At 42.6% G+C, this 24,571-nt stretch overlaps 1 protein-coding gene across 6 annotated transcripts in view; it reads right to left on the reverse strand.

The window, feature by feature from the left end:
- Positions 1–2,572: 2,572 nt before the first annotated feature.
- The window catches only part of LOC131692571 (protein windpipe), a 189,967-nt gene continuing 167,968 nt past the window's right edge, over positions 2,573–24,571 (reverse strand). For all 6 annotated transcript variants that reach the window (XM_058979693.1, XM_058979695.1, XM_058979692.1 and 3 more), the window contains exon 3: positions 2,573–5,525. In XM_058979693.1, coding sequence (XP_058835676.1) covers positions 3,333–5,471 — 2,139 coding nt within the window. In that variant the 5' untranslated portion in view covers positions 5,472–5,525 and the 3' untranslated portion in view covers positions 2,573–3,332. The remainder of the gene's footprint in view (positions 5,526–24,571) is intronic.

Raw genomic sequence — 24,571 nt, forward strand, 5'->3', positions numbered from 1 at the left:
TATTTTAAAATGTTAAGGCTCAAGTTACCTCAAGGCTTGGTAGTATGCGTAAGAAAAATTGTGTTCAGCTTTGCCACCAGATTATCCATTTATACCTTTTCAAAACTCTAAAAGAAGAATATCAGTCGATTTATTAGATCATCAGGATTCAATTCATGCAAAATACCTGCTGGAAAAACCATCAGCTTAGCTGGATGGTGCTTTTGAAAAAGTGGCTGTGATTTTTCATCACACTACCACACCGAGCGGGGGTACGCAACACAACTGCGCAATGAAAAAACCACAGCCACTTTTTCAAAAGCACCATCCAGCTAAGCCGATGGTTTTTCCAACAGGTATTTTGCATGAATTGAATCGTGATGATCTAATAAATCGACTGATATTCTTCTTTTAGAGTTTTAAAAAGGTTTATATGGATAATCCGGTGGCAAAGCTGAACACAAATTTTCCTACGCACACTACCAAGCGTTCAATTCTAACACATGCTTAAAAACGGTAACTTGAACCTTAATAACGACAAAAATGAAATCAGGATCGATACATTGTAAAGACAGCATTTAAAGGGAAATTGATAGGTGCGAAAGGCAATTTGTATGTATATGCAAAGAAGGCAGATTCGCCGAATGAACTATTTTCCAGACCATTTTGAGGGTTAGTTGTCGAGAATCTTAACCCTAGAACGTTGCACTGGGGTACAAATGTACCCCACGCCTTCTTTGGAGCCGTGTGAAGACGAGAATTCGGCATTTACCGACCTGAGATCCTAACCATAATTCAATTTAGAGTTCCTAGAAGGAGTAGGAAAAGGTGGTATAGCCAGTTTGCTTATAGCCTTCATAGAATCAGGTGTCAAAGTTGGCGTGGGGTACATTTGTACCCAACTGTACGGTTGCCGTTAGCTTTTCGTCAGGTTTCGTGCTGTCAGTGGAAATTTGACTCGTGACAATATCAGTTTTAATACTGGTTGTTTTACTACGTAAGTAACAATTAGTATTATAAAAATCGTTTTTAATCATTTATTCAATTAATGTAATTTAATTTTGAAGTTGAAAAAAGATCGTCATTTCTGCTGATTTTTATTTTTTTATAGTTTTTAAAAACACTTGTCCGCAAGTATAATTTTCGCACAGTAACTGCTGTAACAGTAACGTTGCGTGTTACCAATGTATTAATGTTAAAAAATATTACTTCATTTCAATTTTCATCCCATTTCGTGGTATTTTCCAAAAGCCGATTTCTAAACATTCACTCTTCCAAATAATTGCACTTTTCAAAAATATCGAAATTCCATTTCATACCGTTTCCAGACCAACCTTCCAATTTTTAGAACCATTTGGTTTTTTTTTAAATCGGTTGAAAATTCGCAAAGTTATAGTAATTTTTGTGAAAAAAGTCATAACAGCGATATTTTCATTTTTTTCGTTCACTCCAATTTATGTACCATTTATTCAATAAATTCCGTACTTTCTCTTATGCAGCTGTTTTCGCAATTAAAAAACGAAGAAAATTATGTATTATAAATTTCTTTTGGTTGCATTTTTACCTTCGAAAATTGCGATCAAACGCGTGGGGTACATTTATACCCTACCCCTAGGGCTAAAAATGTATTAGTCAATTTTTTTAGAAGCACGTAAAAACTACCTTTAAATAATAAGTTCAACCTTCGGTTAGGTCTTTGATATACCTCACTCTTATTTTCTACAATTTTCATATCGAGTTCTAAGTACAGGGGTGGATCTAGAAATATTTTTTGGCGTGGGGGGGGTGATTCTTAAATTTTGATTTTGAAATTAACATTGTACAATACGTTATATGCAATAACAATATTTAATAACAATCAGCAAAAAATTTGATTTGAAGGTTTTGTGTTTGAAACTATTTTAAAATTTCTCAACATGTTGAAAGCCCCCATTAAGCAGTTTCATTGAAGACCATTAATTATTCTACTTCAGTAAGTAAGTGCCCTTTATTTCACAGTAAACTGTTGTCTGTGCTCCTTGCCCAATACTATGAATTTCGGATACTGGAAACTCAAACCTAGAATTTGCTAATTTCTAATATAATTTATTTAAAATTTAAATACATATACGTAGCATTTTCCTTCGTTAAATTATGAAAACTTAACAATCATCTTATTTTTCTGAAAAAAAAACTTGATTGCAAACTTTTCCGGACACGCTAGATCCTTGCGATATATTTTTACAAATTGCTTCGATTATGTTTTAACTCCTATTTTCTTGTAAATTCCTTATAAGGCAGCCATTAATTACATCCCTATGTTACATTATACATCATACGCCCTAAAAATTTCCGAAAGAAATCTAACATTTTGTTTTTGATTCTTTTTCTTTTTTTGCCTTCTAAGATATGATTTACGAATAAATTTATTGAATAACGTCTGTCACTATTTGAAGAAAAAATAACTAGAGCACTATAAACAGACTTGGTTGACTTCGCGCTGTCGAATTTTTCATTTATCATTACTCTACATATTATGTTGGCATCACTCTGTCCGTTTTCATCTCAAGTGTGAGTTTTTAAACATTAGTTTTGATCAATTATTATGGTCGTGGTTGTTGTTGGCTAACGATTATGTACATTCTTGTGGCGTTGAGTTTGCCAGTGATTTACTTGAGAAGTTGCGGTTGATGGAACGAGAGCTGGCTGAACGATAGAGGAACGTTGCAAATTTATAATATTACACTGTTGTTTACTCACTCCTGTTTACTTCCAAACGGGTGCCATTTGTTCGGTAAATATTTATCCACTCGGTTAACTATCACAATTCAATATTTGTTTTGTTTTTTTTTCACGGTAAATATTCATGTATAGCTTCTGTTAGATCGTTCTAGAATTCAACTTGTTCTGTCACCCGTCTTAAATTTGTTTGCTACAGTATTTAATGGTTTGTGCACTTTAATGATAGTTGTGGATTGCAATGAACTAGATTATAAAGTTATTCGGTTTTCTTTTTGAATGATATTTGTTGAAGAACCGAAAATAGTTTCCTTTTTGAAACTCGACGATCACTATACCTAAAGTAAACTGTTTTGAGCGCACATGATTCGTTAGATAATCGTAAGCTCGTTGCCAGACACAGTTTTATCTATACACAAAAATTGACTCGATTTACTCTTTAGTCCTTATCGCGTCGGCGGCGGCCTTCCGCTTGCCCGATAACGACGATGTTAGCTTCGATTTAAAAATACAGACTGGTTGTCCGGATTAGTTATGCTCACGGACGTCACCGAACCCGTGACGTCCCCGATTCGCTAGGAAGGTTGCTGCAGCCGAATCCGCAGGGTGCACCGTCGTTGTTGTTTCTGCCGGAATCAGATTTTCTGATCCGGTGTCGTGATATAGTCTCCGGCTCTCGATCGACTTCGCGTGACTAAGATGGGAGTTTTCGGTTTGGGTGTCTCGGTTAGTTTGATCTTGACGCGTCCAGTTTCCGGCGAGTAGACCGGACTGTAGCGGTCTGATTTGGGCGATGTGGGTGCATAGATCGGACTGTAGCGTTTGGATTTGGGCGACTCCACAATGTTTGAGGGTGGTTCGGGATGGAGATAGTTGGGGTTGCCGTTCGGCGGTAGGAACACTTCATCGTTCTGTGATGGCACATTGTGTTTGGGTTGGTGAACTCCAGCAGGATCACCGTTGCTCACAGGAGACAGGGTGCCGTTACCGTTCTGGAGCGGGACCGTATTATTATTGTTGTTATTTTGAGGCATATTTTCATAGAGACTTTCTTTGCTCTTGTTTCGGTCAGCAGGCACTGGTTTGAAGGATTCCATTGCTGACTTATCTAGCGAAGTTCGTTCTGGTTTGGTCGGTACGTAGTTATTAGACTTATCATTGAAAATCTTCTCAGCATCTGATTTGTCATTCATCAAAGGGGTTCGTTCTGGTGGATTGTGGCCGTTCTTTTCCACCGGTTTTCCCAGTAAAGTCTTATCCATGTCTTGCAGCTCGCGTCCATTGGCAGCTTCTACATCACTCTTATTACGACGGTTTCTAGCATCAGGCTTACGCTTGCACATAACCAGTAAAATTAGAGAAACAAGAAGAATTCCCAAGATTGTCAACAAAATATACGTTCCTTGGCTATCAGCATCAGCCCGGGTTGGTTGTTCGGAAACTCGTAGTTCTTCATCAGCAACAGTACTTTCGGTACCGGTAGAAGGATCTTTAGGCATCTCCATTCGTCCTCCCATGGGAACAACCGCTGCAGTGGTCTCTGTTGTCGTCGACGACGACGATGACGTCGTATCATCGTCGAGTCCTTTACCAAAGATACCCAAACCGTCCGGTGGGGTTATTGGTTTCTCTTCACTAACTTCCTCATCAACATCCTCAAAGCCGTCATCAGTACCAGGGCCTTCAGAGGTATGCGCTTCCTCGCCAATTCCACGTGATCCGTAAATTAGAATACCTCCTCCGCTGCCACTTCCATCATCCGCATCCTCACTCCCTTCAACAGCATTCTGGATTTGAGCTACTCGAACAACCGGTATCGTTTCATTCTTTTCTTCCCCGGATCCTTCCGATGCTCCAACATCAACCACCTTCCTGGCTTCAATGTTCTCTTCTACACCAATATCCACAGGAGCTCCATCTCCTGAACCCCCATCCAGATCTTCATCATTCTCGATCTCAATCGGAGGATCCTTCGCCTTCAGCTTTTCCCCGACAGGGAAATACTCCTTATTAAACTCATCCTCCTCCTCTTCTTTCTCGTCGTCTTCACCCAAATTTGCCTGATCGCCCAGCATCAGATCATTCTCGTCCTCGTAATCATCCCAGTTGTACCCACCCATCCTTCCGACTGCTTCGTGACAAACATCCGCCTGTTTAACCTGCAGCCACGGTCTACCCTTGAACTCTTGCGGGGCACTGCACTTGATGTGTTGGTCGGACCATACGTGCCTGGTCGTCAACCAGTTCCGGATGTGTAACGTCTCACACGTACAATTGATCGGATTATTTGCCAGCTCAATGTAACGGAGCTTCTTCAGTTTCATCAAATGCAGTGGCAGGTAGGTGATTTCGTTGTGTGTCAAATTGAGCGACTCCACAAACGACGGAACCTTTGCCAGCTTCCCAGACGTAATCTTGTTCTGACTCAAATCTAGCTTCCGTATCCGTTTGCCCAAGTGATTCACCTCCGAGAGATGGTTGTTGGATAGATCCAGTTCGGTGATGTTTCGAATGTTCTCCAGCTGGGCGGGAATTTTAGTCAACTCCAGTCCGGACAGCACCAATCGCTTGATGGGCAAGCTTTTGTCGATATTTCGTAAACCGGAAATGCTGGTACACTTGACAGTGGACTCATCGCACTCGCAACCATGTGGACAATTGAAGGGAGAGGTGGAAGAGCTGGTTGGTAGCAACAGGAGTAGTGCTATTACCGTCAGCGACAGAAGTTGCCGGGACAAGGGTTTCGCCGACGGTAGCATCCCGGACGGCGTCATCCTCGGTGAGCAGTGGAAGACAGCGGTGGCGGCGAACGGGGGGTAGTTGCGAATCTGAAAGAAGAAAAAATGAAAGTAAGATTAGTGTTCAGTTAGGGGAAAATGGAATGAAATAGATACTATTTTAGGTGTTAGGTTCGTTGGGTTTTTTTGAAGAAATAAGACTATCCACCAGCAATCCCAATGGAATTCAGCTTTTAAGTTGAAATTTATTCATAATTACAGAGGTTAAACAAATCTAGACTTGTAATAAGGTTTCTCTGTTTTAGGTTTGTTAACCTCCAATTCATTATAACTCACGTCTTTACCCGAAGGTTACCATTCGATATACGATATGCGAATATTTCCTCGTTCTTCGATTCAGTCGTTCTGGTTATCTAGAACTATCATCGAAGTTACTGTTGGCTTGCACGTGTTATCACTTTTGTTCTTTTTTCTCCCGCCGTTTATTTGATGTTCGGTCGATGATAGTTCGCAAATGGGGAGCGTCCGGAGTTCACGTCCTTGTTCGTTTGGTTCCAGCGGTTTTTAACATCCCCCTGCCCGTGTAGTTCCGAAGATTCCTCTTCTGCACCTTCCTTTTGGTCTAACCAAACATCTAGTAGTGCTAGCTTTACAGTCGGTCGAGTGAGAACTCCGTCGCTTGCCTGCACCAGCGTTTTCCGAACTTGTCCATTTATTGCTGCTAACTCCTTGCTGATCCATCATGTTAGCCATCCATTTCGTTAGTTCTCATCGACTACATACAATACGTCTCTTGTTTTCAGAGGTTTGGTCGTTTGAAACCACTTGGTTCGTCGGCAGATAATCACGGTCCCATCTTCTCCAATACTGGTCCACCAAGTACTGAGTGAGCTTCCAGCTGTCCTGGAGTGTTGATGCTGCAGTTGCGAACTCTGTTATTGAAGGGAAGACACCTCCAGCATCATAAAGCAAAAAGTGGTTGGGTGCGAGGGCCTCTCGGTCAACGTCGTCTAGCGGAAGGTGAGTTAGCGGTCGCAATTTGACCATCGCTTCCACGTCCAGCCCAACAGTCTATAGCACCTCGTCAGTGGAAGACGGGGATGTTCTGTAACTGCTGCCATAGCTGCTCTGACGGATCTGCTTCCAGGATACACCTATATGTGGTGCTGATAATGGGATGAAGTACAGGCTGGTTGCGTTCGTGAACGTCTCTGCGCAGTTTCCATGGATGTTCTGTATATGTTCTGATAGTAGGTTACTGGACCCCTTAAAACCCGTACCATAGTTGGAGTAGAATGCTGCTCAGCTCACGATTCGACGAATCGCATTCACGCAGGACTGTGTCGATAGACTGTGGACAAACTCCAGGTGGACCGCATGTATACTGAAGCATGTAAAGAGCGCAACCCATTGTTTCAGCAAGCGATTCTGTTTAACTAGAATTGGACCGAAGTAGCCTACGCCAGTGTAGCTAAATCCACGGATGTGTGGTGTAAGTCGAACCTCTGGAAGTGGCGCCATGATCGGCGGCTGGCGTGTTGTCTTCTTAATCTAATAACGCTGACAATTTTTGACGACACGTTTGATGACTGCACGCAGTTGCCAAATTCTGAAGCGCTGTCGAATCTCGTTGAATACCGTATCGTCAACTAAAATGTGCGTTAAACGCTATCTTTCGGCAAAATGATTCGACACTTAGCTTTAAATGGGGTGGTAGGTGCAGCCCCAACTCGGTTGTTTATCCTGATCACCTCTGCATTGTCCAAGAAAGGTGATGTCTTGTAGAGATTGCTACACTTCTCGAGCTGCTTCGGTGTTATTTCGGGGTGTTCCTTGTTATACTGTAGCGTACAATATTCGTCGGGATTGGATTGGCGTTGCACTTACCGCCAAAGAAAGTTTCGATTTCAATGGGAAAATCTGTTAATATTGACCATTGACGGCGGTAGTTCCTGTGGTGGTAAAACGCTGCTCGATACTCTTCATTCGTAGTACACTGCCTCTCGGCTCTCCACCATTCGATGTACAGAAAAGCTGTCGAGGTGTACGGTATGCTACTTGAACAGATCGGGTAATCCAGTGCTGAGAAGCACGAATGATAGTTTTCCACATAGATACACACATAATCGGAATCGTCGAAGCCCTACCGGGTAGCTCGTGAGTAGGCTAGATCCACCGCCGGGGATTGGACCGAGTAGACTGCGTTGAATATCTAGCAGTGGGTCGTTGGGGCACTGGCTAGCCCGTTGAGTAGGCTAGGTCCACTGCCGGGGACTAGACCAAGTAGATCGGGAAAAGCGGGAAGCTAAATAGCTCACGACAACGAATATCGGTATCGGGAGAAATCTTCCGCTCGGTTTCAGGAGTAACTCTCTCTCCGGGGAATTCTCCGTCGGAATAGGCTTGATCCATCGTCGAGGGCTAAACTGAGTAGTTCGCGAACAAGATTTTAGTAAAGTTGGGAGCTGAATGGCTCATCGGAGAAGTGGGGCGAAATGGAACGAGAGGGAAACCAAATGGCTTGAAGAAGTTGCGGTGCTAAATGGCACCGGTCAGGTAGCCAAAAGGCCAAGAAGTTGTGGTTCTAAAAACAAGGAAGAATCGGTAACGGGAGAACTTCCTTCTCCGGGGAACTTTCCGTCGCCGTAAGCTAGCTTCGCCACCGGGGACTAGACTGAGTAGACCACGACGTGAAAGCACCAGTCGTGGGTCGTTTGGGTACCAGCAAACTGGACACCCTGCTCCAAAGGAATCGCTGAACTGACCTCGACACCTGGTTGGTTGGCTCGGTTTTGGGATTCTCCCGTCAGGGAATTCTGCTTTGCAGTAGGCTAGGTTCATCGTCGACCGAGTAGTTCGCGAACAAGTCAGGAGCGGGAGTCGGCGTAGCGTATTGGTAAATCAATTGCCTTGTACGCAGCGCACCTGGGTTCGAGTCCCGACCCCGCACATAGGGTTAGAAATTTTTCCTAAGAGATTTTTCTAACCCGAAGAGGCGAATGACCTTAAGGTTAAAACCTCTATAATTGAAATAAAAAAAAAAAAAAAAAAAAAAGTCAGGAGCTCAACGAGTAAGTAATGCTGAGTGGTACGACAAAGGAGTTGTGGTACTGAATGGCACAAGGGAGCCAAGTCGTGGTGCTGAATGGCACAAGGGAGCCAACGGGCTCGGTAAATTAGGACCGGTTGTATCCAACGGGGAGAAACGATCGGAAATAGTGAGTGAAGCTAAGCAATCATGTGAAAAAAATTCCCCCCAGAGGCGGGTTCGCTCCCGTCATACCTCTGTTCACTGGGCAAGGGACCAGAAATCGACAGTTTTCATTAGCTGTTTCACCCACCGAAGTACGATAGACATCAGACGATAATAAAAATCCGGGCCTTGGTATCTAGCGGGAAATTAAATAGATCAAATGTGTTGGGGTGATCAGCTGCTGTTGTGTGTGATTCTCGCTTTGCAGGCAGGGTACGATCACCGTCGCCAGTGGGATAATCATATGTTCTTTCTAAGATGTCACCATACCCAGGGATAGCATAAGGGTTAGTGCATTGGGCCGGAGTCTCAAAGGTTGCGAGTTCGAATCTCGCCTCTGGGGGGACTTTTTTCACATGATTGCTTACCTTCACTCACCCTTTCCGATCGTTTTTCCCCGTTGGATACCACCAGTCCTAAATAAGGTATTGGCACTTAAGTAAAAAGACCAAAAATTGAATTATTAGTCGGTAAATTAGACAATCTGAAGTTTGCCGCCTAGATTGTCTTCGTAGAGGAAGATCACTAAGTCTCGACCCATAACTAGCTTTCTGACTGCCATGTAGAAATTGCCCGTCTGGTAGTGTAGCGAGAAGCGGTGATGTAACCCTATTAATGGAACTAAGTAATAAGTAGTAATAGTAGTCTTGCATTCTTAGGGCCTTTTTGAAAGTTTTTTCTATTCTCCGAAAACACACACACAGGGGGAAGCAGCGACTGGAAGGACAAGAGTCTAGGGAATTAAAGACATCCCCCACCAACGGCGAGTTGGGGAGGCTTGCTAAGATATGGTTGGGTTTGAATCTGCTAAACCTCCAAAAAAGCCATAACTCCGAAAGCAGCTCCGACGAAGCGAGTCTATGCCGATCTTAAGATTTCAGTAATCTAAGATCTTAGCAATAAAAGCACCCTAGTTCAACTGGAGTGCCAACCGGCATATCAGGATCGACGTCAGTAACGACGACCCTGGCAGATCTCCGAGTACGATCAAAACTCGTCTCCATTTAGTTGGTGGTACTAGGTTCGGTTGGTGCATTCCCGTTTTTACGCCGATCCGGCTCTGGACACTACTCCCCACGAAGGATAGTATGAACCCTAGCATGACCTCCCTGTTTGCATAGATTACCATGAAATAACAAGAGGCGACTACGTACAAAAGGTGGAGATAACGGCCCCGAGTTGGAACTCTAGAAAATTGAGGGAAAGAAAGAAACCCACGCGGCAAATCCGTTCGCCAGAGGTGATTTGATTAGGTCACCACCAACAGCAGCAGCAGCAGTTATTCAGTAAAGCAGAAGGAGGAGTAGCAACAGAAACAGTCACAGCAGCAGGTGTAACAATGGCAGCAACGGCCAGAGCAGAGCGGCTGAGCCAAAAGTAGTGATAGCGAAGTACTTGATGGAGGAGCTTCACAAGTTTGTGGACACGAGAAACAATGTCGATAAGGATATTAAGTAGATGGTTTTCAGAATCCGCTAGTGTCTGCCGTGAAGGAGTATGACACAGCAATATTGGCGTCGGCTAAGGCTACGATCTTCCTAGTCCCCCCTAAATAGGGAACGAAGATGCTGGATGGAGTGGAGAACACGCCATGACTTCAAAGAGGACAAGAGCCTCGCCAGGAGAAGGAAGACCAGGCGGGTCCATCAGGCAGACGCGTGAGGAAGGAGAAACACAATAAACAGCTAAAGCGGGAGGAGGAGAGAAAAGTGAAGCAGAAAAGGAAAGAAAAGCCTTCGGCTCGCCTTAAGCCATTAAAGGGAGAAGCCGTGCTAGTCAAAGCAAATGACGCAATGACGTATGTAGCGCTCCTCAAGAGTGTCAAATAGGATCCGGAGCTAATGGATTTGGAGAAAATCGTGGTAAGAACTAGGAGTACCCAAAAAGGTTAAATGCTCTTTGAGTAGAAAGAGGATTCAACGATTAACAGCTCGACTATGCAGGAGACCACTTCCAAATCACTGGGTGAAGAAGCAGAAGTTAAAGCCTTGAGCCAACAGACGGTGAATGTGTGCAAGGCCCTGATCACGACGGAAGACGAGCTGAGAGGTGCATTGAAGTAGCAATGCAACCTGGACGAGGTGCAAATGACGATCCGATTGAAAAAGGGATACACAGAAACTCAGACAGGGATAGTTTGTTCACCGGTAACCGCTGCTGACAAGTCACTGTAGGTAGGCAAAGTTACGGTTGGATGGTCGAGATGGCCATTAGGAGCCGCCTCAAGACAGAATAAACAAGCGGTGAAATGCTTCAAGTATTTGGACATTTGGCAGTGGCTTGCAAAGGCCCGAATAGATCCGAATTGTGCTGGAAATTCGGAGAGACGAGAGACTGCACGCAGAGGCCGAAGTGCTTTCTTTGCACTCCAGCGGACGGTAATGACCATCAGACTTCAAATGCTCTGCCTACAAGAGGACAGCTGCAGGCCAACGATAATGGAGATGACCCAGATAAATCTGAATCAATCCTTGATAGAAACGATGTGTGATGTTAGCTTTGATTGCAGAGCCGTATAAAGTCGCGGGATAGATCGGAAGCGACTGTGATACAAGTTATGGGCAGATTCACCACACCATTCAAGAGGTGGTAGAACGCTCATGCGAGGGCTTCGTGATCATCAAAATCAACGCCGTCTTCGTGTGGAGTTGTTACGCTCCTCACAGGTGAACAGTGAAGCAATTCAGCCTAATGCTGAAGCAGTTAACCGAGCAGTTGATCGGTCGGAAGCCGTCATAGTCATTGGTGGTGATCAACGCCTGGGCTGTGGAGTGGGGCAGTAGAGTAACCTACACAAGAGGGTGTATCTTGCAGGAAACTCTCGCGAAGTTAGACGTGCGATTGTGCAAAGACGGTTCCATTAGCACATTTCGGAGTGACGGGAGGGAGTCTATTGTCGTCGTCACATTCTGCAGTCCTTCATTGACGGCAAACATGGATTGGAGAGTATGCGAAACGTATACATATAGTGAACACCAGGCGATTCGCTACCTTATCAGCCAACGGAACCCTGTTGCAGAGCACGGAGAAGGATGACCGGCGAGCGACAGTGGAAGACGAAAGTCTTCAACAAAGATTTCTTCGTAGAAGCACTTCAGTCGGACAGCGGGACCGAGAACGTGGATGTGGCTGATGTAACAAAAAGGATTGTTACTGCTTGTGCCGCGAAAGCTGGAACTACGCAGTAGACGAAATCCAGCTTGTCTCAAAGCCAGAAAGCGGCTCAGAGAGCAGTATCGGCACCAGATAGAGAAGAGTGTAAGGCAGCGTTTCGAGAAGCTAGGGCCGCTTTAAAACGGGAGACCAAGCTTGGCAAATTGCCCCAAAAAGCTATGCCGAGAAGTTGATGCTAATCCTTAGATAGACGCGTACCGAGTCGTAATGGTGAAAACGAAGGGCTCGTCGGCGCCAACCGAAATAAACCCAGCTATGCTGAGGATAATCGTTGAGGGTCTCTTCCCGAAGAACGAATTTTTTGCAGGCGTCGGCGGTAAAACATAATGATAAGTTATGTTCTATCAACAACCATGCTGTGGACTTGGGTGCAACGCCCAACTCCTACTTAGCAGAAGGCAAAGGATTCTTCACATTTTCTTTCGAACATGTCCATATGAGCCTGCCTAGTTCTAGTTTTCCATTCTAAGTTTATAACTGATTCGCTCTAGCATACCTATCCGTTTATCAATTTCTTTGCTTTCGTTTCTCTTAGTCTTACATTTGCCGAAAATAGCCAACAAAATCGATACAGTAGAACCTTGCGGCAATTAAAACATAGTAACAAAATGTATTTAACAGCGCCGGCTAGAAATCCATCGCTGCACACAATTAGGGTTCCCGACTATCTATGCCAGATCCTGAGGAGCTATTTCCAGAGCAGAGTGCTGATGTACGAGACGAGCGAAGGGCAGAAGTCAATGTAAGTCACAGCGGGCGTCCCTTAGAGCTCCATTCCCTGTCCAACTCTTTGGGACGGGATGTACGATGTGATTGCATCGAAGCGTGCACTAAAGCAATTGTGAGTGATAATCAGCGACCGGTTGAGTTTCAACAATCACGTAGACTACGCGTGCGAAAAGTCGGTGAAGGCAACGAACGTAATAGCGAGGATCATGTCAACCGTCGGCGACCCGAGAAGCAGCACGAGACGTCGGCTATCTAGTGAAGTGTCATCGATACTGCGACATGGAGTTTTTGCGTGAAGTGCGGTGCTGAAGACAAAGGAAACCGTGAAATGCTGAACAGAACGTTCCGGCTGATGGACGTACGAGTCGCGAGTGCGTACAGAATAATATCGTCGAAGGCAGTATGCGTTATTGCCGGGATGATCCCCATCTACATCACTCTGGCGAAGATATCGAGTGCTACAATAGGAGAAACACCAGAAACGTGAGGAAGATGGATAAAATCGGGATACTGGGCACGCAACGTCCCTTTATGTCCGGAGTGTGATAACGTCGAGGAGACACCGGAGCATGTGGTCTTCGAATATCCGAGGTTCGGAGAGACACGCAGGGAGAAGCTTGAAACGATAGAACCGAACATCAACCCGAGATATGTCGTCTACAGAATGACAATCGACGTAAACGCGTGGAAAGCGGTCAACAGAGTGGTGACGCAGATCATGACCGCCTTCCAGCGGAAATGGCGTGACGAACAGCGAGCAACAGTTTCGGGAGAGCAATCATCGCCGGGAAACTCTTCGCCAGAGTAGGCAAGATCCGCCGAAATTAGTCGAGTAGACTGCGCCAAAGCACCGGATATGGATCGCCGGGGCGCCAGCGAATAGGACCCCAAGCTCCACCCAGAATCGCCGAACCGACTACAGCACCCTACCCCTACTGAGAGAAATAAAGCGAAACGCAACGAAGAATTGGTACCGGGAGAACTTCTTTCGCTGGGGAACTCTCCGTCGACGTAAGCTAGATTCAACGTCGGGGACTAGACTGAGTAGACCGCAACGAGACTCCACTAGTCGCGGGTCGTCAGGACGCCAGCGAACCGAACGCCTTGATCCACCGGTATCGGCCGAACTGACCTCGGCATCTGGTTGGTTGCATCGGTTTTGAAAGAACTTCTCTCGACGGGTAATTCTCTGACGGAGTAGGCTAGGTCCATCTTCGGGGACTAGAACGAGTAGTTCGTGAACAAGTCGGTAGATTAACGAGGAAGTGGTGCTAAATGGCACGAGAAGGGAGTCAAAGCGCCTAAACGAGTTGCGGCGCTAAATTGGCTCCCAATGAGCTCAAAAAGCTGTGGGGCTGAATGGCATAAGGAAGCCGAAAATCTCAATAAATTAGACAATCTGGAGTTTACCGCCCAGATTGTCCTCGTAGGGAAGCTAGCTGTGGGTCGAGAATTAATTCTCGACCCACAGCTAGCTTCCCTACTGCCATACAGAAATTGCCACGTTGTGTGGATGGACGACAACTGGTAGTGTTTCGAGCAGGTGTGCTGTAATCCAACTGAAGGAACTAAATACGAAGTAGTTGAATTGAAGAGTGTACTGTAGATTAGAAAAACCTCTCCCTGAAGATAGGCCGTGAGATAGTGTCGGGGAGGAATTGTTTTAGCGGGTTGCGGTGACTACCCAAACCAGCTCACGGAGTGGGTTTTTGTACATTTTTTCCTGTTCAGGGTGTTTTTGAACATCTTTTCTGGTCTTTAAAAAAATTAGTAAGCTGAGTCGATTCGTATATAATACTCGGCTCTCCGAGCCTCGAAAAAATCTTGAAAGCTTAAACAAATTCTATACATTTCGTTTATTAGAATTGACGTTATGAATGGTGCCACTATTCAACATCAGTTTGACCGTCGACATCACCACAAAATAACTCATCTACTGTTGTCCATCCATTTTCTTAAAAAGGAAGCAACCTGTTCTGATGTTATCAGCATAAAATGCACCTTTGAACTGACAAAACCGGATCCTTACTCTACTAAAATTTCAGTCGAATATGACTGGTCAATGTTCCGTTCTTGTACAATGATTTACAATGTTTACCCCCTGGAGGCAGACCTCATTCCTATAGCAAAGAAAACTAATGTCTTAAACATAACACGCAAGAGCGCATCCACCGGCAATGATTAATCGCACCATAACCTGTTGCAAGTCTTACGTACTATCCCCCACCACATTCTTTGAACTTGAAACGTCCGAGTTATGAATGGCAGCCGACGGACGATGTTGATTCTGTTCTGCTGCGGCGTCCATCGACCGTGGCGATTTGCGCTCTGTTCAATGAAGCACGCTTGCCCACTCAGTAGTCGGGGTACCTACTATGTAGCTACCGGCATATACTACACACCCTTTTCACTTTCGAGATGGTTCAAACTCTGTACTGAACATAGTCCGCCGGTCTGTCGACCTTGAACCGTTTCCTGAAACCATACGTGTTTGACGCCCTCGCCTTAACACAAATCACAGCAGGTTAGCGCGAGCGATCGGTCGAACGGACGGCGGCGACCGGCGTCTGCTAAATATAAGTGCCTCGGACGACACCCAGCGCCGCCTGACTTGAGGAATTCCACCGATACTTTCATTCTTTGTCATGTTTGGATGAGAGCAGCAAACCAAGACTTCTTCACGATCGGATCAGATGGACACTATTTCCACTGCAGATTCGATTACATATAGATTTCACTTTCGTTGAAGATGCAGAAACGGTTCGTCAAACAGATTTGCCGAGCGGAACGACCACCGAACAACTGCAAGATTAACCGAATGTATACTAGTCTCTATTTTTGACAAGGCAATTTTTATTTTCGCTACTTTGTTCAGCCCGTCTGTTGTTTTTGTTGCACTTTCGAACGAGGGAAGAAATATTTCACACCCATCTGTTTATTTGGTGAACTTTTGCTCTTGTGCATTCTACCCAAGTGAATGTAAATAGATTTGAACGTGAAAATTTATTCTTGCTTCTAGAAATACGACCTGGGTGGCAACTAAAAAAATGTATAGCAAATTTGAACTTTCCATTCGAGAACAGGATTCTGAGATTAAGCAGATATACACAAACTGAGATACTTAGCAGAAACCTGTTTTAAAGACGCTTCTATACATTCGTAAATATTTCTCAACCGCACAGATTGGCTGGCATTTGACCAACCAGGCCAAACCGTTTCGAAGATGCTCAACATTAATAACACACTGCGGAATTGATTTATTGTACAGATTAATTTATCACTTCGGAAAAGTAAAAAGCCAACCGACGGGACATAGGACCAAATTTCCATCTTAAGAACTGACAGATTATTGGTAGTAAATATCGAACTGAATACTAGTATGTTTATACTGGAAATTACACAGAGACGTTCTAATATTCAATTGCTAAAATCACATCTTTCTGTTCGCGGTTTCCTGGTCAGGCACGTAGCCAGAGGGGGGGCTAGGGGGCTAAAGCCCCCCCCCGAAAATTTTCAAAAATAAATTTAAGAAACAACATGTTTTTCGGTGACTCGTAAAAAAATTGTATCTTGTTTGGTTTCAACAAATTAATGCGAGAATTGTGAGGAAGATTGCTATTTCGAACCACCGAAGACAGCGGTCAGGATATCTACTCAGTATGCTGAGTGTGATAAAACAGTTCCCTTCATATTGTGTGACTCGTCGGAAGACAAACGAAACTGTTACTTTAATTCTTGCTGTGGGGATCTGTCGAATGATTGAGTCGCAGAAGCAAGAAGTAGTGCTCCAGCCAAATACGGAGGCTATTGACTTCAGGTCTTTTCGCATAAGATCGATCTTATGCGAAAAGACCTGAAGTCAATAGCCTCCGTATTTGGCTGGAGCAACATTAATGATGTGAAATATTTGCTGAAGGTGATTATGGAGGTTATGCTTACGAACATCGCCTTTAACGAGTTTAACCATGTCAGGCGTTCAGTGCTGATGCCATTTAACAAATTAGCCCAGGCGAAACCAGTCATTTTGCATAACAACTTGTAACATGTGGTTGATCCTCATATATATGGACGATGAGAAAATCAATGCTCGGCTACAAGATCTGATACCACTTACTTGCACCGTGGCTATTAAAAGATTCCTGTCACATTTGGAAAAAATGGTATTCATTATAAAGGACACATCTAGGAAGTATATTAAATGGTGTTTTTGTGGTGAAAATCTAGGTGAACAGACATATTTCCTCCAACCTGACCCTGCACGTAAAAACTGAATGCGATAGTATTATTTTACACATTATATCTTTGCATATACATAGTCTCCAAAACCATTTCCTGAAAAACAAACATTTGCCAAATTTTGGCTGCTGTTCGGATAATATTGACGGCAAAAACTGCGTCTAGTATCTCAAAATCAACGGTCGGCACCATCATTGAGGAAGTCGACACTCGTGACCCGTCGGAAATTCGCGAACATGGACATGGCAGTAACCACTATGATGATAAGGAAGTGTACGAGATAGAAATGAACACCACCGCGACACTGTTGGTTAGGAAAAATATTTCTCAGCCTAGTAAATAGTTCTCCACATGCAATCGCTAGTTGTTCGCACGAGATCTGTAGGACAACCATTTACGTTTTATCACTTTCATTGTTCACATCATGGAAATATATTGAAGGCACAAGGCTTCATTCAGCTAATGCATTGAACCGAATAAAATAAACGAAATATATAATAAAATTGCAGAAGTTTTATAGAAAAGTGAGCTCAAAAACTGTCCCAAAATGAGAACTTTATCGCTAGTGGTTGTGTCTAACAAAACTCAGATATTATGTTATATATTAGCCAGAATAAAGTTAGTTAAAGCATAAGCAGATTGAATTTCTGTAATAGGTTAGTGCACTGTACGCTTAGTAGAAACATCAGGCATCTCACTCAAGCGTGCTAGACAAAAACATTTCCGTTAGTTGATGACAATATAGTCGAGAAGACAGTTTTTGTTTTCGCGTCATTTTAATGCAATAGTATTTCTGTTGACACTCAATTTCATTTTATGCGGAGAATGCGGTCCGTATTTAAACATTATTAGTCCGCAAAGTAGTGATATTTTAAACAATCGAACAATAAGCAAGAAAAATGCCAAAAAATAAACAAGCCAAAAAGTGGTAAAACAGCGGTTTTTCTGAGGTGTTCATCAACCCAAGAATTGTATACCGTCGTATATTACTAATGTTGTTCACATACAGAAACGTACATAGTAGCGGTAGGACTATCTGTTGTGATTTTATCCTTACTTTTCAACGGATGTCAATAGATGCTAAACCACATAATAGTCAATCAATCATAATAAACTTAATGTTGTAAGCAGCAGCATTTCTGTCTCTTTCGATGGTTTCCAATTAATGTCCATGTAAGTCTAAAAACGACGTGACGATACAGTGAACAAACATCAGTAGCCTATCACGGAGAGCGACTAAAATGTTGTAACTAGTTGAGTCTACAGTCAATAAATTGGGATTAATGTTTCGATTTCATGTTTTCGTTTTATTTGTGTTCGTTATGGAATAAAATGAGAGAGATGAGCAGAGATCACGAAGAAAAGGAGAGAAAAAATAATAAATAAATTGAAATCAACCCAAGAGCAGCTGTTCTATATTTTCTGGGCACTCAACTACAGAACAACAAAAATCATCAAAGAAAGTTGGCCTTACACCTACGTTACTCTTCGACAGAGGTGAAGTAAGTGCGATGTATACCCGTCCATATGTCGGAATAAAGAGATGCTGAAATTATTGAGCTTGTTCATATTTATAATATTTCTTTTTTTTTCAATCTAAAATTTTATTTGAAACGGCTCAATGCGTTAGCACAACTGATCCGTGGGTCTTTTAATTTTTTTTACAATAAGTAAAAATAAAAAAATTCTAAGAATGTCGGTCTGCCAGATCTTGTTGACGCAGTTTGCTGCTGCGTGTTGAGATCTTTTTCCTTGGCGGTGAGGCCGCTTGGTGGTCATTCAGTCTGCCTTCTCTCGCGTTATCGTTCCCGTCCATGTCGTCATCGGTACTGCTTTCTTCCTGTTCACGATCAGAGGTTCTTATTTGTTTCTTGTTCTTATGGGTCGCTGTTGTATATCCGTCTTCATCGGTATTTGCTTCTTTATTGGCGATGCTAGTTGTTGGTTTGGGAGCGGTTGTCGTGGTCGTTGTACCTGCATTATTGGGTAATTGGATCGTTGTTTTAGGTTTATCTGAAGGTATCGGTGGCTGCTTGTTAGAGTTGGCTGTAGTAGATGAGTTTTGACTAGTTGCTTCGGCGCATGTTTTTCCGTAGTAGGCTGTATAGTTACAGAATTGGCATGTTGGGGTCTGCCCGGGATATGTAATTAGCGTTGTTTGCTTATAGGTCACGCCATCCTTCGGTGATTTGCATTCGATAGTCATGTAAGAAGGTATTGGTTTAGTCACTCGCATTCTCACAATACGAACGCCATTGGGAATGCCGGAGAAAAAATTTCTCCAGGTGTCATTCGTAATAGATTCTACTTCTCCATATTGCGACATGATTTGTTTGATGAAATCCTCCTTCGGGCGCGGGGCCAAATCATGGATACGCACGTCCACCATGTCGTTTTCCATATGCACGGGGATCTTGATTCTGGTGTTATTAAATTCGACCTCGTGTTGCATGTTGTTCTTTGCAATAAAGTTTTCGGCCTGTGCTAAGCTTCTAAACGTGATCAAAACACAGTTTTTACGTGATGTAGCTGAATGTAGGTAACTTCAGCGAGATTAAGCTCCATTTTCACTTTAACTAATTGTTCCACTTCCTTAACTGTTCGTGTTATCCCGTAGCACAGGCACTTTTGCTTCATTTGGCAAACTCATTTTACTCCGCAGCCGGGGGCAACGATACAATTTGTATGTGCACTGATATAGAACAATAGCTAGCTTGATTCACTGGTGCCTGTAGCCTGCTATAGCGTAGCGATTTTTTTTTGCTTCTGCTTTTTGCGACATCAGAAGGTAGACCTTCTAGTTCTTTTGGTAATACATTTAACAAATTTCACGTACCGTCAAGTCCCCAGTTACCGTGCGTTTAGGTGGATTTGACGTGACTTCAAATCCTGTTTTTTTATCAAAATGAAAACCGCCCTCATAGTCACCGTAAAAATACCTATCTAAATACGTCACAATTTAGAAATAATATAAAACTATTACCAACAAAACGAGAATAACTAGTTGAGGACATTTGTTTGGCACCAGTGCACGTTATATGATCAACTTACGGTGTATTTAAAATTTTGATTCAACTTTAGTTGGAATGTTTCAATAAAACGATGAAACGAAAGGATTTGGGATCTGGATCTCTCCGATGGATTTAGGGAGCTAGTTCTTTAAATTTCGTGATTTTGAAACTGCACGGTGAACGACACATGCACGGCGACTGGCGATTTGAAGGAAAATTAGAAGATATTAGTAATCAGTGTTTTCATTCGATTTGTAGACAATTTTCTTTAATCAATTAAATTGTGGGCAGTTTCCTTCAGTTGATTTAATCATTTAAATTTATATTTTGATCCTATTGATTACCAAAAATCCTTCCTAACTGGGGTTCTAATCTACCCGACCAAGGCTAGTCTTGAAAATAGTTTCATTTAAATAGAATATATCAAAAAATTGTGTTAGCATGATGCCTTGGAACTGGTAATACTCGCAGAACACCAGACAAAGAAAATAGAAGTTGAACCGTCTCTGCGCATCTACAAATCGCTTGCTAAATCAGAAGATTTTGTACGAATTTCGACATTCTCATCGTTCGAACATTTTATGGATATTTTTCTACTCATTTCGGTTTAGCATCTTCTACGCCTTTTAAAGGTGTAGCTTGGAACACCTAGTGTTTTCCAGCACCGTCAAGCATTGTCATATTCGGTTAGCGCATAAATACTGTGAACTCTAGAATATACTTTGTTGTAACGAGAGTAAGTACTATAACCTTTCTTGTGACAATGAACATATTTTTAGGATTGTCTTTGATTTGGAATTGATTTCATTATGAACTTTTCAAAATTTAATTTAGTTTCTAGTGACTATATCAAATTGTCAGAATTAAAAGCTTTATGCAAATTTTTTTAAGCCCCTCCCGAAACAAAATCCTGGCTACGGGCCTGTTCCTGGTTCAATTCCTGAATCCAAAACCACAAACAAATCATCCAAAATCAGCAACCGTCACACGGATTGTTTTCCGCGAAACATACGTCGAATTGGTTTTTATCGGATGATCAGTACTTATTTGGTAATTGCACGATGACAAGCACCATCATCATCTGTTCGTCTTTGCATGGTTCGCTTGCTGCTGCAGCAATAACTGTCAACCGGTTCTCACACATTCCACCAGTTCGAGGGAGGCCTTTTCTTTGGTTGTTTGGAGCGAGGAAAAACCGATTCCTAACCTAGGCAGGAAGTATGTTATGTGTGGGAAATTGAACGTAGTTCATCTGTTCTGCGGGTGTTGCAAAGATAAACCGCAGAGTTGTACCGGCTTTAATGGGCACTACCGTTGCGATGGTGGCGGGTTGTCTTCAATAGGAGAGAGCCATGAACGGTGGCCGCGTGGTGACCGCAGTGTTTCACAACGAACGAAAAACTAAATGCATCGTTCAATGTACCTACCTGTATCTATACAAAAAAACTGAGCGGTGATTCAGCGGTACTGATAGGACCTACCCAAAAGGGGACATTCTGTTCGGTTCTTTAGACAACTCAATTGGGATTCGTTGAAGGGACAATTCGCGGACAAAAGTTTCCAATTCGATTGGCACTGGACGATAGCAGCAAATTGCGGAAATCAATCAACAAGTGATGATTTACATCGAGATTTCAATCACAAATGTGATGTGTGCCGATGAGAGCGGGGCTTCGTTCCGACATCTCAATGATTAACCTTTTAGTGGCACCGTCATTGGCCTGCGCTTTTTCGACCCTGCGTTCCTCGCGGGGTTAGCGCAAACACCGATGGCAGATACATATGGCTGTTATTAACCACACCTCAAGGTTGGCTATCCATCACGCAGCTCATATATTGACAAGGGTCTAACGACAATCGAACTGGTGTCCGTTTCAGAATTCTATATGTTTACATTTTCTCCTGCTGCGTAATTAACAGCCGCGTAGAACAATTCAGAGTTTTTCGTTAGACTTTTTATTGTGACACAAAACATGACATCTGCTAGTTTTTGTCCGTTACACGTTATTTTTGCCCCAATATCGCACTTAAAAAATCGTCATTCAAACTTATTCAGTTTACACTTTGGTAACAAAAATACTGGCTCCAAGCAGGCGTGCCTTTCTCAATTTAAAGCATAATCAGTCTGAAAGCTAGCACTTTCACCGCGGCCCGGAGGGCCGCGTCTCATATACCATTCGACTTAGTTCGTCGAGATAGGCAAATGTCTGTATTTGTGTATGTATTTTCTAATCTCACTCACTTTTCTCAGAGATGGCTGCACCATATTGCTCAAAACTAGTTAACGAACGAAATTCAATACAACGCTCGCATAAGCTGCTATTGAGTTTTTTGTCGATCAGAATTCCTGTTCCGGAGTTAAGGCTTGAATAGTGCTGTCACACAGCCATATATAAACAGGCGGTACCGTGGTGGCCAAATGATGTAACACATAATAAAATAGATGCGGCATTACTTAGATTTGCGGATCTAGCTAACCAAAGATCATTCAAAAAACTACAAGGGGCAGCCCTATGGGGTTGCACGAGCTGTAGGCGTAGGACTATACTACTTAATGTAAAATATTTATTTTCTTAGTACATTTATAGTAATAATAAATCAAACATATTTCTTACGTATGGTTTAATCACAACCAATCAACATCGAATGTTACATATTGAACCAAACCTTCTTGGTTATCAGGTCATTTCATTTGTAGTAGGTGATCGAATTCGATTAAACTTATTTAAGAAGATCTGAAGAAAGTACAGAAAACTGTGACCGACCTAATATCTGGAACTAAATCTTTATAGAATAAGATTAGCTTGTAAAACCTTTTCGATTGTGTGTGGTAAAAAACCCGGACCAGTGAAGAATAATCAAAATTCAGGCAATATAATCACATTTCATGTGTAGACCATGCATTCTAGTTATATTTTGTCATTATTATAACTTTCCTAAAGTAATCATATATTGAAACTATAAATTTATAAGAATCGAAAACAATTTTATATATGCACAAGATGCGTTTTTGCAACGGTTTTACAAGTGGCAGTGTATTCATTCATAAATAGGCTTTGTAGTATGTACCTATTAGTAGAATCAAAGTACTATAGGCTGAGTGGAAATGAATCACGTGATGGGGAAATGAATCAATGAGTTGATCGAACGTAAATAATAAACTTTCGTTGTGCAATTTAGTAACAAATGAGATCTACCTACCTACACATTCGCCTCAAACATTAAACCCAAGCGCACAAAGCAAAATGAATCAACGCTGATGATGATCGGTAGAGCGAAAGAGACAACTAATACCACGACACTATGTTAACCGTGTTTGCAAATGGTTAAGCTTGCATGTACAAACTATTTTGTGTACGAATAATTATACATAAAAATGTGCTGGAAACGAGTACAACACAAAAGATAGCATACGGACAAGCTCATTCGCATTCACTGGGTAGCGTACCTCCACAGGCAGTGTAACGGACTTCTAAGTCAGCTACACTGGCTGTAAAAGAACACAGCGCAGTGATCTGCTTCGCCTGCCGCTCAACAGGCGACTGAGCTGCTTCGGCGAAATCCGTCCGTTTAAATAGTCGATGATGACGTCATTCATAGAAGCGTAGCGCGCTAGGTACACAAATCTGTCGTGCTGGACTAGGGAAGCGCTATCTTCTGTGTGTAAAGCGCGATATTTTGACTAGGTTGTTCATTATTTAAATTTTTAATGCCATGATATCAAAAATCTTTGGGTTTATCTATTGGAATCTATTCATAGAAGTATTTCGGGACGACATGCGCAAAAAATTTGAAAATTTATCGTGAGATGGCTGAATTATATGCGTTTAAAATTGGACCACTTTTCGTTACATGCCATTTTTGTAGAATTTGCAACGTGCACCCATATATCGAAAACAAAGACGTAGTCCTACGTCAAAAGTTTTGACCACATTAGCCGCCTATGACGGCTATTGATGCTCTCAAGGAATTTGCCAAGCGCCAAATTAATGTCAAACCTTTTTCGAGGCGAATTCTAGGCTGATTTTAACAAAAATGATTTCAAATAAAAAATACTATAATCCCATGGACTGCAATTGAATTTAATTCATGCCTGGCATTTGGTTCCGGAGTTACAGAATGGTTACTGCGACTGTTTGCGCCAGCTTTTGAATTAGATTCATACGAGGTAGTGAGACTTCACTGTAGTACAGGACAGTTAGGTATAGCATAATGAATCGAGTAGATAGGCGTTACGGAACAATTTGTTGCGTTTCGTTACCCATACTAGAGCTAGGTTCTAGATGATTCTTACTTCCTGAACAGAACAGTTGTGTTCATCTAATAGTGGTAGCAACCTATATATAGTACAAATTACAATCAGAACAGTCAGTCATCATACAAGATTAGTTACCACCAACAGCTAGAAGGTATCATGTCGTAGTAAAATACATTGTGTTATCTACAGAACAGTACAGTTCTTTCAGTGCATATGCACATAATTACTTCTCCTCAATAAACCCACTGACTTTAATAGTAGTGACCGCGAGTTCTTACTGCACCGCGAACCGAACAGTTTCCCTCATCATAAATATCCGACAGCTCTACAGACGCTTGAATGTGCGCGAACAGCGACCACATAGGAATTTTCCATATAAACCGGTACAATCGTCAAACTTCAAAGATTGAAACTCCATTGAAATTGACATTAAATTACTTCTATTTGCAACTCTAGATCACCGTTGGCCAATCGA

The sequence above is a fragment of the Topomyia yanbarensis genome, chromosome 3 (assembly GCF_030247195.1).
Source record: "Topomyia yanbarensis strain Yona2022 chromosome 3, ASM3024719v1, whole genome shotgun sequence".
Lineage (NCBI taxonomy): Eukaryota > Metazoa > Arthropoda > Insecta > Diptera > Culicidae > Topomyia > Topomyia yanbarensis.